General features: G+C 32.7%; 2 protein-coding genes across 2 annotated transcripts; both read right to left on the minus strand.

Annotated features, from left to right (window-relative positions):
• Nucleotides 1–1,755: 1,755 nt before the first annotated feature.
• On the minus strand, nucleotides 1,756–7,514 carry LOC111716237 (uncharacterized). Its single transcript, XM_023491674.1, has 5 exons — nucleotides 7,082–7,514; nucleotides 5,672–5,728; nucleotides 4,843–4,892; nucleotides 3,689–3,736; nucleotides 1,756–1,867 (listed from the first exon to the last, which is right to left on the minus strand). The coding sequence occupies exons 1-5, from the start codon at nucleotides 7,130–7,132 to the stop codon at nucleotides 1,756–1,758; spliced, it is 318 nt and encodes a 105-aa protein (XP_023347442.1). The 5' UTR covers nucleotides 7,133–7,514.
• Nucleotides 7,515–9,839: 2,325 nt separating this feature from the next.
• LOC111716240 (uncharacterized) lies at nucleotides 9,840–11,903 on the minus strand. The gene is made up of 2 exons (XM_023491678.1): nucleotides 11,131–11,903; nucleotides 9,840–10,329 (listed from the first exon to the last, which is right to left on the minus strand). The coding sequence occupies exons 1-2, from the start codon at nucleotides 11,728–11,730 to the stop codon at nucleotides 9,949–9,951; spliced, it is 981 nt and encodes a 326-aa protein (XP_023347446.1). The 5' UTR covers nucleotides 11,731–11,903; the 3' UTR covers nucleotides 9,840–9,948.
• Nucleotides 11,904–15,532: the final 3,629 nt, after the last annotated feature.

The following is a 15,532-nucleotide window of genomic DNA, read 5'->3' on the forward strand; positions in this document are numbered from 1 at the left end:
AATGATTTGTCAAAGAAAAAACATGATGAAGGAAAAACCCATATATTCTTTAAACAATTTCATGGGTTAAATTTTACCTGATTATAGAGTTTGATGTCTGGAAACCAGCAAACGTGACTGGGAAATGTCCCAGAAGCAACTAAATTTCAAAAAGGTTTAAAGATATCACATTTTCTTCTATTTTACATAAAAAGTTGATGAGCAAGCCAGAATTTTTTTTTATAATTCATCAATATATATTTTTAAATGAAAACAATTAAATGCAAAAAATACAAAGAAGATCAAACATTTCTTCGTGACAAAAGTTTTTCCAGTCTGTTTTAATTTACAGAATGTTTGTCTAAAGAAAAAAAACTAAAAACCATTTTTTATTTATTTATTGTAATGATTTAATCTATTATTATGATCAGAACGTTTATCAACTCAAATACAGGGTCTATGAAAAATATGATTTCCTGGGCCCCCCTCCTAGACTCCTTTTTACGTTTTCATTATTTTATTGATGTATGTATTATTCAATAAAAGAGGGTTTTAAGGTACAGTTGTGAATCGTTTACTCGTTTATGGTCTTTAACTTGTTTTTTTCTTCATTTTTTTTACCTGTTTTGCCGTCTAGGTTGACCGTTCTTCCCTTTATCCAGGTAGAGCTCTCATCTTCCTCCCCGCTGGTCAGCACAATGTCACCTGAGGTCATTAAACTTTTAATTCCGCGAGCCAGGCGCTGTAGCTAGGAATTTGTCCAAGGGGGGGAGAGGCTAAGCCCCCACATCCCCCCCCAAAATACGCCTCTGCCGCGAGGTATGGTAGTTCATTCACCCTGGTGGTTTAATATAAGTCGTCGAACAATTAATACAGACATTCCTTACTTTGGAGAATTTCTAATATATGTCCGAAATTAAACTTTAAATTTCTTAGTTTACAAATTGAAAAAATTAAAGCTGGGGTCCACTTCAATCTCTGATCCCGATGAGATTGAGCTTGAAAGTACATCTACGGATGGAAAACAACAACATGGTGAATTTCTGCCCCGCAATCAATAAATCAACTGGGATAGGATTAATTTGTATGAAATTATATGGACCTCTGAATTATACAGTTAAAGTTTTATTAAACATTTTAATCAGATTACAAACTCATTTGTTCTCATTTGAGAGAGTATTCCTCTTTCCGCAGACTATTTCTGAGACTTAGTTACACATAGATCCAGACTGCTTTGAAAAGTTGGGTCAATTTCAAGAGTGGGTCGACTTTAAAGTGTCGCAAGGCCTGGACATTTGAATTTACCTCAATAATACTTTTTGTATGCCTCAGAAAGGTATAATAGACATGTACACTTCAGAAATTTTAGGGGCTTATTTTTAGCCCAGGTTTTGAAGAAGAAATTTGCAAAATTCTCATTGGTTTTACGAAGAGAGCATATGCAACCCTTGTGAACTAAAATAAAATATGTTGAATGTGTGCTTATACAGTGAAACCCTTGATAACGAATACATCGAAAGAATTTATCAAATGTCGTATTCTTCACTTTCTGATAATGGAATGTTGCAAAGATATCTAGAGATACAAATACCTTCTCCATTCTCCAGTCTAAACAGTTATAATACAGATATCTAGATATACAAATACCTTCTCCATTCTCCAGTCTAGACAGTTATAATACAGATATCTAGAGATACAAATACTTTCTCCATTCTCCAGTCTAAACAGTTATAATACAGATATCTAGAGATACAAATACCTTCTCAATTCTCCAGTCTAAACAATTATAATAGAGATATCTAGAGATACAAATACCTTCTCCATTTTACAGTCTAAACAGTTATAATACAGATATCTAGAGATACAAATACCTTCTCCATTCTCCAGTCTTAACAGTTATAATACAGATATCTAGAGATACAAATACGTTCTCCAGTCTCCAGTCTAAACAGTTATAATACAGATATCTAGAGATACAAATACGTTCTCCATTCTCCAGTATAAACAGTTATAATCTAGAGATACAAATACGTTCTCCAGTCTCCAGTCTAAACAGTTATAATACAGATATCTAGAGATACAAATACGTTCTCCATTCTCCAGTATAAACAGTTATAATTTTTAATTTATTTATTTATGAATGATTTTACGGGTTTAAAAGGTTCCATATAAATTGGAGAAGTTTTTCCATTAATAAAAATGTATATTCTAAACATTTTTATTCTAAACATTTTTATTCTAAACTTTTTTATTCTAAACATTTTTATTCTAAACATTTTTATTCTAAACATTTTTATTCTAAACATTTTTATTCTAAACATTTTATTATTCTAAACATTTTTATTCTAAACTTTTTTATTCTAAACATTTTTGCTTGCACTATGCCAAATTTTGACGGGGAGAGAAAATGTTTACAAAAAAATAATATCATCTCTTAAGGTAAAACTATTCAGAGTTTAAAAAATAGAAAATTTTAACGGAATACAGTTTTGAAATGTCGGAACCAAAACTATTAACAATCCTAGATTTAGTATGATGTCCTCAATTTTCTGTCTAAAATCGTGTTGAATTCTGCATTGTTCATTCCTTTTCTTTGTCACATAAATCCGCTAATCACTCTTACTTTAGACAAGAAAACGAGAAGATCTTCATATTTTTTTCAGACGAACGCGGTTTAAAACATAAATATGACTATAAATATAATTCAGTGGTAAGGGATTATATCAATACACTGAAGACGACTTTTTTATTTAAGTTTTGATTGTTAACATGCTTTTTTTTCGAATTACAAGTTTACAAGTAATCAAAGAGAAGCTTTTTTAATTGACAGCTTCTCTTGACTTCTATGTTTAAATGTATCAAGTAAATCGATGCTGTTTAACAACTTGATTTAAATCAAAATTGAAATAGAAAGTCGTCTTCATTGATTTGATATTATAGCCTACCCCTGTAAATAGTTCAGGAATGCACCCCAATCTTAATATGGAAGGCACGCACCCCTGACCCTTCAGTAAAAGTACATAAATCCGCTAATCACTTTTATTTTAGACAAGAAAACGAGAAGATCTTCATATTTTTTTCAGAGGAACGCGGTTTAAAACATAAATATGACTAAAAACATAATACAGTGATAAGCGATTATATCAATACAATGAAGACGACTTTTTATTTATGTTTTAATTGTTAACACGCTTCTTTTCGAATTACAAGTTTACAAGTAATCAAAGAGAAGCTTTCTTAATGATAGTTTCTGTTTAAGTGTATCCATGCTGTTTAACAACTTGATAAATCATAATTGAAATAGAAAGTCGTCTTCATTGTATTGATATTATAGCCTACCTCTGTAAATAGTTCAGGAATGCACCCAAATCTTAATATGGAAGGCACGTGACCCTTCAGTAAAAGTAAATTCAATCTAATGTCTGACCGCGTCAACCTTGAGTGTCAGCTTTATTTATCCAATGTCCGGGCGATACAGTACAAACTGGGACCGGAAAGGTTGACCCAGTTCGGAAATTTAAATATACTACGGCTCCCCGTGAAGGGGTTAATTTCATGCTGCATTACTGATAGTACATTGCGACCTCATAACTGCTGTGGTCTTCATTTTCAGACCCCAGAGGGAGATAAAGAAAGCTTGCTGAGTTGCAAATTGTTTATAAAAAAGTTTTTTTTAACAAAAAAACTGAGAAGAATTAGATATTCTTACCTGGGCAAATTTACAGGAGCAATATTAGCAGCCGGCACATATCCCGATCTTAAAATTTTAAATGACAAAATTATTGTTAGAAAAAAATGCATTGTAGAGGAATTTAATTTCCATCGAGGAATACATGGTGAGAACCAAATATATGTGAAATTAATTTCTTTGCTCCTTCAAATCTATAAATATAAAGTAGCAATCTCTGTCTGTTTGTCGTTCTATTTTTATGTAGGTACGATCATATTGACCAATTTGCCTCAAACTTTGATTGGGAAGCTTAGTAAAGTAGAAAATTAAGTGGGTTGAAGTTTAGTTTCCATGACAAAACTGGGTTCCCAAGCTATAGAACTTAAAAATGTCTCGCAAAGCTTTGGTGATTTGTAATCATTGCAAATGATAAATTCCATGAAAATGTTCAGAGCTGGGAATTTTTTTAATTGAATCTAAAATTTAATCTTGGATTAAAACATTTGGCTATATTTGTCCCTTATATACAACCCTTCATTTTTAAACTTGGCAATATTTGTCCCATATATACAACCTTCCATTTTTAAACTTGGCTATATTTGTCCCATATACAACCCTCCATTATTAACCTTGTCCACTAAGTTCCGCAGTTTATCTTAAAATTTCCCTGCAGCTCAGGGAGGGGAGGAAGGCCAACCACATCAATCTCTAGTCCGAACCACATTCTCATCATTTTCTCGTCCGAACCACATCGAAATCCTCGTCCTTTCAATATTATTTTTNTTAAACTTGTCTATATTTGTCTCATATACAACCCTCCATTTTTAAACTTGTCTATATTTTTGTCTCATATACAACCCTCCATTATTAACCTTGTCCATTATTAACCTTGTCTATATTTGTCCCATATACAACCCTCCATTTTTAAACTTGTCTATATTTGTCTCATATACAACCCTCCATTTTTAACCTTGTCTATATTTGTCCCATATACAGCCCTCCATTATTAACCTTGTCCACTAAGTTCCGCAGCTTATCTTAAAATTTCCCAGCTCAGGGCACTTTTTAAAAATATTTTAGTTACAAATTACAAAATTCTTTGCGACATGTCATAATTTCATAATATCTTTTAAAATGTAAATTTGTACATGGGAAAACTATGCGCACAATAATAAATAAGTGTGCCTTTGTACCTGAGATCTATATTGCACTCCACCCAAAACTTATCCAGGACATGTGTAACCTAAATTTTTTTTATGATTGCACTTTTAACATTTTTCGTAAACAAAATTAAAGTGAAAACAGTTATTAAAGGAACTGTAAAGGAAAAATGAAAGGGGGTATAGGCTGAAAGCTAATCACTAGCTCTCGATCGCGACCCATGAAAGTTAAATCTGATGTTCCTATCTCGAGAAGTTGATATAAAACTGTGTTAAAATTTCATTTTTCCTTTACAGTCCCTTTAAAGGAAACTTTTAGTTTTGGAATTGATAAAATGTAGTCTGTATGAGAACTTTGTGAGCCCTTTTTAAAACATATTTTAGATACATTAATAATTCAAAATCAAATACAATCTTAGTGTCAGCTCTAAATTCACATTTATACATTTTTATATTGTGATTGTATTGTTTGTTTCAAAATGATTTTGTAAAAATTAAATCATATATGTAAATTAATTTTTGCTGCTACTTTTTTCATTTTTCATACAGTGGTAGGCGATTCTATCAATACAATGAAGACGACTTTCTATTTCAAATTTGATTTATATCAACAGCATGGAAACATATAAGCATAAAAGTCAAGAGAAGCTTTCAATTAAAAAAGCTTCTCTTTGATTACTTGTAAACTTGTAATTCCAAAAAGGCTTGTCAACAATCAACAATTGAATAAAACAATCGTCTTCATTGTATGATATATTCACCTACTACTGTATATTTTTGCTGTGTATTTTTAAAATGTAAAGTGAACCGGTACTAATTGATAAAAAATAACAGAAAATGTCGAATTTATATTTATTTTAACCTGGAGATATTCCCCTTTAGTGACACACAGCTCTCCATCATTTGTTGTTAAAAAATCCTAAAAAAAAAATTTTAAACCCTAATGAACAACAAAATCGATGGAGCTGTAGTTATAATTTCGAGTGACCCTCCATTTAGACATTTAAACATCTATCTGATCAATAGTGTGAAAGATTTTGACGGGTGTTTAATTCCTACAATTTCCTTAGTTTTTGTAGAAAGAAATTAGCATGTCACAAGTATTATATTAGAGAACTTACAATTAGAAATTTAAATTTTCTAAAGAGAGTTCATTGAAATCTCGTACATTCACGATCAAACAAAGATTAGGTACCGTAGTAAATCAGACATGGCACTCTATGATGGCCACTTCGTCTAGAGTCAAATTTTAGATCAATAAATTGGAAAATGTTACGGTCTCAAACTCCTTTTTAATTATATTTAAATGTTTTGCTTTCAAAGAGGTTTGAAACGTTCGTTCATAAAACATTCTTCAAAATATTAAAACTGAAAAACTAAACGTTCTTTTAAAATTAAACGTTCGTCAATGAACGTTAGGTTTGTATTCTGTTCAGACCCATTACTTCTGTTGGAGTCAAAATTTTTAAAAAATGTAACAAAAGAGAACATGTGAAGTATAACATTTTAAAATGTGCTTTTATAAAGCCATCACGATGATAATTGATTAACCTAAAAGTATAAAAAATGTTTTAAAACCGAAGCCTTACACAAGACAGGGTTTTGTTACACTTAAAGGGACTGTAAAGGGACTTAGGTTTGCTCTTATTTTATTCATAAAATTTTTAATTTCTCAATTTTAATTGACAAGATGGATTTGGATTCCGGTTTTCTTGTTCCCGGATTTTCCTCATAATTCTCGAGCATTATTAACTTTCATAGAGACTCAAATTATTGCTTCTACAATATAATGAAAAAGTCCGTATCACGTGACCAGAACTCTAGTAATGTGATACGGACGTATATCAAAAATGAAAAATTATTAAATTGAATTAATAATAAGAGCTAAGTTACTTAGGTTCCTCTGCGATATCGTTGTTTTCAGATTGGTTGCGTATTCGCTGAATATGATCTGTTTAAACCTACGAATTTTATACAAAATTTTGTATATACCGATTTTTATATAAATTTGACACAGTTTTTTTATCAATTTCTCGAGACAGGAACATAAGATAAAATTCTCAAGGGTTTCGATCAGCTCCAAAGTAACTTAGTGTTCAGTCTATACCTGCCCCTTTTATTTTTCCTTTACAGTCCCTTTAAAATTGTTTTCAGGTTGAATCCCATAAAATCCATCGTAAAAAAGTCATAAGTTTTTCTCAGAATTCATCTGACGTCGTTTCCAAACGCATTAAAAAACAAAAATGTAAATATTTTGTTCTTCAAAATTTACCTTGAGAACACGAACTAAAGCTCCAGCTTCCATTTTGTTTTCAACTTTCATTCATTCATTTTCATTTGTGCTCTAGTCTCTCTACCCTCTTCTGTCTGTCATTTTCTTTGTGCTTTCTTCTTTAAAGGTTAACAGTACCATTTTTTTTAAGTACTCATAAAATTGCAAAAATATGAATGATAATTAGGTCATAGGAAAATTAAGAAAGGATGAAGAAGGGATGAAAGAGGGATGAAGTAAAGATAAAAGAAGGGATGAAGGAGGGTTGAAAGAAGGAGGGATAAAGGAGGGATGAAAAACGGATGAAAGAGATATAAAGGAGGAATGAAGGAGGAATTAAGGAGGGATAAAGGAGGAGAGCTAAGAAGAGATAAAGGAGTGATGAAAAGATATGTAGTAAGGATAAAGGAGGGATGAAGGAAGGATGAAGGAGGGATGAAGGAGGGATAAAGGAAGGATGAAAAGAGATGAAGGAGAGATGAAGGAAGGATGAAGGAGGGATGAAGTAGGGATGAAGAAGGGATGAATAAGAGGTGAAGGAGGGATGAAGGAGGGATGAAGGAGGGATGAAGGAGGGATGAAGGAGGGATGAAGGAAGGATGAAGGAGGGATTAAGAAGAGATGAAGGAGGGATGAAGGAGGGATGAAGGAGGGATAAAGGAGGGATGAAGGAGAGAGGGAGGAGGGATGAAGGAGGAATGAAGGATGAAGGAGGGATGAAGGATTAAAGGTGAAATGAATGAGGTATTGGGAAGAAATGAAAAAAGGTAGAACTTGTTTAAACGAAATAGGATTAAAAAATTCATAAACTAATAAAATATATCTAATTATACTATAAATAAGTAATGTAAGCTGTACACTGTGAAGTATAAACGGAGGATCCCTATCCTCCTTCCTGTTCCCAGCTGAAGAGTGAAAGGCCCACTGCACTGTAGTAAAACCAATCTTCAGCCTCCCTCCAGCCCACAGCCTCTAATATACTATACTTACTATATTATATATAGTATATATATGATATCTATTTATATATATGTATATATACCATTTTTAAGTTCCCCATAAACCAAATGTGAGAATGTAGGGCAATCCATCTTATTCTTCTCACTCTTCACTATATACTTGTCTTACTTTTTCTGTCTCTTCATCATTCTTTTTCCTACTCATCCTTTCTACCCTTATTTTCTACTTTTTTTCCCCCTACTCATCCTTTCTTATATTTCCTACTCATCCTTTCTTATATTTCTTATTTTTCCTACTCATCCTTTCTTATATTTATTATTTTTCCTACTCATCCTTTCTTATATTTTTTTAACAATTTCTCGAGACAGGAACATAAGATAAAATTCTCAAGGGTTTCGATCAGCTCCAAAGTAACTTAGTGTTCAGTCTATACCTGCCCCTTTTATTTTTNTATTTCTTATTTTTCCTACTCATCCTGTCTTATATTTCTTATTTTTCCTACTCATCCTTTCTTATATTTCTTATTTTTCCTACTCATCCTTTCTTATATTTCTTATTTTTCCTACTCATCTTTTCTTTTATTTCTTATTTTTCCTACTCATCCTGTCTTATATTTCTTATTTCTTCTACTCATCCTTTCTTTTATTTCTTATTTCTCCTACTCATCCTTTCTTTTATTTCTTATTTCTCCTACTCATCCTTTCTTTTATTTCTTATTTCTCCTTATCATCCTTTCTTTTATTTCTTTTTTCTCCTACTCATCTTTTCTTTTATTTCTTATTTCTCCTACTCATCCTTTCTTTTATTTCTTATTTCTCCTACTCATCCTTTCTTATATTTGTTATTTCTCCTAATCATCCTTTCTTATATTTGTTATTTCTCCTAATCATCCTTTTTCATTTTCATCATTTCTCCTATTCTTCGTTTACCTATTAATCCTTTTCTCTTACTCGTCCTATCTTCAAATCATTCTTTCTTCTACTAACCCTTTCTTCAACTCATCATTTCTCCTTCTCATACTCTCTCCTATTTGTCCTTTCTCCCACTCATTCTTTTTCTAAGGCATTCTCACTCCTACCCGTTCTTTCTCCTATATTAATCCTTTCTTCAACTCACACTTTATCCTACATATTCTTTTCATATTCATCTTTTCTCCTACTCATCCTTTCCCTTACACATCCTTTTTCCTACTCCTCTTTCTTCTGCTCACCCTTTCTCCTACTCATCCTTTCTTCTATTTATACTTTCTAATACTCATCCTTTCTTCAATTTATACTTTCTAATACTCATCCTTTCTTCTACTCATCATTTCTGCTGCTAATCCTTTCTCCTATTCATACTTTCCCCTACTCATCCTTTCTCCTACATACTACTGCTTTCTCCTACTCATTCTTTCTTCTACTAATGCTTTCTTCGACTCATCCTTTCTTCTACAAACTTCTACTTTCCCCTACTCATCCTTTCTTCTACATACTACTCCTTTCTCTTATTCATCCTTTCTTTTACTAATCCTTTCTTCTACTCATCCTTTCTTCTACTTATCCTTTCTTCTAATCATCCTTTCTCCTTCTTATCAATTTTCCTTCTCATCCTTCCTGAACTTGAATCTACGCACTGTAACCTTACAAAACCAAAAAGAATTTATTTTTATGAAGAATTTGTACAAATTTTTCGTCTGGTAATTATCACAGAATTATTTTTAAAAATCAATTATTGAATAAAATCAATTGATTAACAAGAAATTAAAATTAGTTCAAAGTTTCAAATATTAATATGAAAGACCAACTTTAAAACTAGATCGAATTTGCAAATAAATTGCTTACACAAATTGATAAAATGAGATGAAAATTGTTTGAATCATTTTTTTTTCATCGGTAAATTGTTTCACTCGGTACTCTGGGGGTGCTCTACTCCATGAGTCCTGAATCAACGTTGAAAACATTAGATGTATCTCCAGCTAAATCATCGATCTCGTTAAAAGCAGGATCAACTTCAAGTAGCTTAGTATCAACTTCGTTGGGGATGATTTCAGTTTCATCATCAACTTCTTCATTGTTCGTTTCAGAATCTACTTCCGCCTCTTGTTCCTGCTTTTCTACTTCCGCCTCGATCTCTTCTTCCGCCTCGATCTCTTCTGCCTCCGCCTCAGCAACCTGTTTAGTCTTCTCTGAGCTCTCGTCATCAATGTTATGTACAACGGAGGAGTGGAAGAAGAAATGTCCTCCGAATCCATCGGAGTCAGAGAGAACTGTCTTATTAATCCTCACCCTGCTTCCGTCCGGCAGAATCTGTAAAAAACGGCAATGTTAAATTTTCTAAACAATCCATTTTTTGTTTGTTTTGATAAGAATATATTTTATTAATAATGATCAGAATAAAATGACAGTAAACACAATTATAATGATAATAATAATAATAATAATAATAATAATAAAAATAATAATAATAATAATAATAATAATAATAATAATAATAATAATAATAATAATAATAATAATAATTATAATAATAATAATAATAATAATAATAATAATGATAATGTAAAAATAATAATTACAAGGTGAAAATTCATAATTTTTAAAATAGGGATTACAATGATTTATGATCAATTTCATGGTGTATGTTTTTGCAAAGAAGAAACACTGATTCGACATTAAAAAAATAACAACATTTTGAATTTGCTTCGTCGTATGTCTTCTATAAAAGTTTGAGAAGAATCCCAGTAAAATGAAAATTAAATTATTTTTGTTCCAGTTCTGGTTTCCTTGTTGCTAAATATTTCCGGCTGATTGCTCAAAGATCATTAAACCAACATTTTACAATTCAGGGGGGGCCCTGAATTTATTTACTGTGGAATAGTAAGACTCAAGTTATAATTTTAAGTAGTCTAATGAACATTACACAATGTGCAGTGTATCCAGGCCTTTTTCAGTTTCAGAAAGAAGTGATGCAGGGGATTATAAATGTGAGGAAACAGGCAGTACAATTTTGTATCTGAAGCCTCATCCTTTGTTTGTAACCCTGTTTATTGTTTAAAGGTCGTCTTCATATTTCTCAGTTTTACGAGTTTTATTAAGTTTATTTCTCACCTTTTCCTCATAAGTAGAGTTGTTGATATCATAATCTCCGTCCCACAGAGGATGGGTTCCATTACTGCTCAGGATAGACTTAATCACTGGTTTAGCAACGTTCTTTAGAACTCCAAACATCCTGCAGATCAGTCCACAGGGTGGAGAATAGACTTCTCCGTCCTCGACAGGAGCTTCTTCAGAAGTCCGGTCTGTTAGGACGGATCCAAGAATGTCCTTTAGACCAGTGTTTATTGATTCGTCAAAGCTGTTACCAAAGCTGCTCTCATAGCTCTCGTCCCCATAGCTGTCTCCAAAAGTGTCTGCGAAGCTATCTCCGAAATTGTCAATGTCGAAGTTGTTCTGAAAGACAGATGGATATCTAGGTTGGTTTCTGAAGAAGGGGAACCCGGAGAAGGGACTGAAAGAGAACCCGGATCCAAGATTAGGTCGTCCTCCGTGGACGAGAATAACAACGGGACGAACATCTTCGCTCTCATCTTCTCCATTGTTGACAACTACAGGATCGATCAGCTCAACGTCGTCATTATCCCCGACTGAAAACTCTTGGGGTCTAGCTGCAGTGAGAAGGAAGAAAGAAGAGATAATTATAAATCTCATCTTTGATCTGCGTTTGTTGAAGTCTTCTCTGATACTGGTAGTTTCCAGAACCAAGCACTAAAGATATATAGATAGATAGAGATATACAGGGAGAGAGAGAGCGCGAGAGAGAGAGAGAGGTATTCTCAGGTTGAGTTTCTAGCCTTTACTGTTCAGTCCAGCGCAGTATATAATATCCTGATTCCTGAACCCTACTCCAGGTACCCAACTCAACCTGGGATTTCAGAACTTTCTCATCGGACCGTGACCAGGGATCTGAGTCAGACTTGTTACTGAGTCAAAACATTTTATAATTCTGTAATTTACAAAAACATTCAGATAATTTTTTAAATTTATTAAAGAAAAAAGATGAATCAAAAGTTTTAAATCCCGGAGAAAAATCGAAAAAACTAGTTATTCAACCTGATTTACATGAATCATGATATTTCCGTCTAATTTAATTCAGTTTTCTTGAAAAGTTTGTCATGAAAATCAAACTCGAAATCTTTATGATTATGTAATTATTTGGAGCTCTAAGTTTTCTAAGAAACATAAAATGAAAATCTTTTTATATTCTTGCCCTGTAAACTTCCATTATGTCAATTTGTAGGTGGGATGCATCCCCAGTCCCCACCCCTTGCACCCCTGTCTTTTGAAACAAGAAGGATTAACTCTTAATTGAAGCATAAACAATTGATATAGTTTTACTTTTATGTATGCCATCTCCAACTTTCTTTAAAAATATTACATTTTTATGTATTCAATTAGGATTGTATGGAGGCTTATAATCTAATCTCTCCTGCTGCAGCAGTTTTTCATATTTATCGCAATAAATCGGATATATAGGCAACGCACTCAGGTATGAACAACTCATGAAAGTAAGTCATAAAATATTTAGACAGCTTCATCAAGGGTTGGTTTTACCTCTCCAGCTCACGTATACTTATTTCTATCCCTAGGTTTATACATTTTAAAAATGCAACACGCTTGTTTATATATAGCTTAAATTTAAAAAGGATTAATTAGCAAGATACTACTCGAATTTGCATATTTTTGTTAGCAGTGAACGCTCTAGATTGAGGTTCACTTGGAGTTAAGTCAGCAGTCCTATTAATAGTTAATCCTATCATAAACTTGGTTCCGCTTTGGCAATTTGAATGAAGAAACTTTTTTTGTTGATTTAAAGATCATGTTTTAAACTTTTAAAGTTTGAACCATTAAATAAAATATCAAATGGAACCCTCCTAAGACTTAAAATTGGACAATCTTTTCTACTTCCAACACCACTTAAATAAATATGAATATCTGGATAAGAAGAGCTTTACGAGGATTAGCTAAGTAAAATATTATTGATTAGTTTAAATCTACGTATAAAAGTAATTTTTATACGATTTAAAGGGACCGTTCACTTATTTGGGTAATTTCAGGGTAAACTAAACAGCCTAAGCGCTATTCATTGGTAATAGTCTTACTTTTCAAAGACATCTGTGGCCGGAGAAAAAGCCGGTTTTTCGTTCAGAATTTGAGCGCAAAGGGACGGTCCCTCTCGAAAAACGAAAATTTCTTGCTAACTCAAATGTCAAAAGTTTTCATATCTTAGTATATAACAACGAACACATAATGACATTAAAATATGATAAATTTAAATTTCATTGGGCTGTTGTTACTGAAAAAAAACATCAATTAGTGTCTATAGAGAGGGACCGTCCCTTTGCGCTCAAATTCTGAACGAAAAATCGGCTTTTTCTCCGGCCACAGATGTCTTTGAAAAGTAAGACTATTACCAATGAATAGCGCTTAGGCTTTTTAGTTTACCCTGAAATTACCCAGGTTACATACAAAGAATGAAGCTATAATTACATACATTAAACTCTTGACATTACAAGGTTAAATTTTGGTTTTTCCCTTGAATATAGTTTCTGATAGGTTTACCCATAGAGGATGAGACTGTAAAGACGACCCAATTGCACTCAATTGAGTAATTTGAGGGTTTATTAAATGATTAAGCACTGAAATAAGCCAGTTTAGGCCTACAAGGAACCCTGAATGCAAGAAAACAGACTAAAACATTTGTACAATCGTCTCTGAAGTCTCATCCTTTGGTGGTAATGTGGTATACTAAATGGTTTGACATAGAGAAAATAGCAAGTTTACAATAAATATGCAAAAAAGACTGAAAAAAATCCATGGAGACATCTTTAAAGTTGCATTCTATTCCTTTGTGGGTAACCCTGTATAATTTTAAAGGAGTTGTAAATACAAATAGATGGAACAACAAACTGAGGCCGAATTTAAAGAATTTGAGCCGCGGCTTAAATTTAAGCCGAGGCTCAAAAAGGTTAATTCCACTTAAAATTGTATTGCATTTTGCAAGATTTAAGCCGGCGCTCAATTGAAACCGGTTTTTGGCAGATTTAAGCCGCGGCTCAAATTCATTAAATTGTGACACTGCACCATGGTTTTGTAACTATTGAATAAACAGTGAACAATTCAATGCAGTAGAATCCTGAATTCAACCCTGGGCATAGACAGTGATAAATATCCATCGTTTAACATTAAAAATCAAATACTCTGATGTTTTAAACTAGTTACAGGGTTATTCACAAATACATTGTTCATTTAGTGTTTTATCTGACATTTATTGCTATCTGACTACAGCAAACTAGATTCTTACTTTGTTAACTTATTGATATGTACCTTTAACTTATTGATATGTACCGATCCTTTAAATTCTTATATATTTAAAGAGTCTTAACCCTTTAAGGCGTTATTTAAGTCTCATCTCTTGGGGATAACTTTGTAAAGTCTCATCCTTTGAGGTTAACGCTGTAAAGTCTCAACCTTTGAGGTTAACCCTGTAAAGTCTCATACTTTGAGGGTAACCCTGTAAAGTCTCATGCTTTGAGGGTAACCCTGTAAAGTTTCATACTTTGAGGGTAACCCTGTAAAGTCTTATACTTTGAGGGTAACCCTGTAAAGTCTCATCCTTTGAGGGTAACCCTGTAAAGTCTCATCCTTTGAGGGTAACCCTGTAAAGTCTCAACCTTGTAAAGTCTCATACTTTGAGGGTAACCCTGTAAAGTGAAAAGTCTCATCCTTTGAGGGTAACCCTGTATTTGCAGTTGGTCTATATTATAGCCTGCAAACAAACAATGCAATCACTTCTAATGACGAATTTAGTCCTTCAATTGATTCAACTATAGAGTAATCAAATATATTTAATTTTACAGTGGAACCCATAAAAATGGCATAGGAAGACGACTATCGTTTTAATCAAGTCCCAATTTTGACTAGTCCAATAAACATTAAACATTGTGTAGTGTACACAGACCCATTTCATATTTGACATACATCGTGACGAATTTTATTTTTTAAGTGACGAATTTTATATCGTTTTCGATCCATGCCGCATTTTTTCAGGAACACAATTATTGCAGTAGTCCATCTTAAATGGAAAACGCCTGATCTTCAGATTTTAAAAATGTGGTCTATCATTTTGCATCTTCAAAACTGATGGAGATATTGTAGAATTCCAATTTATTAAAAACATTAAAGAATTGTTTAAATATCCATTATCTTTGTCAATTTTAATACACGAGAAAGGTAAACCACTTTATAAAAAGTTCATAAGACGCACAGCCTCGGTTTGGTCTTTCTTTGCCGTGCAGTAAATATCAGAAAACAAAGACGACTTTCAAGTCGACTCTCATTTCCTATGTTTATAGGAACACCCCGTACATTAGAAATACATTTCTTGAAATATAAATGCTTGTGGACATTTTGTCCTTGATGCGTAAATAATGTAAATCACGTGACCAGAACT

The sequence above is a fragment of the Eurytemora carolleeae genome, unplaced genomic scaffold, assembly GCF_000591075.1.
Source record: "Eurytemora carolleeae unplaced genomic scaffold, Eaff_2.0 scaffold1999, whole genome shotgun sequence".
Lineage (NCBI taxonomy): Eukaryota > Metazoa > Arthropoda > Copepoda > Calanoida > Temoridae > Eurytemora > Eurytemora carolleeae.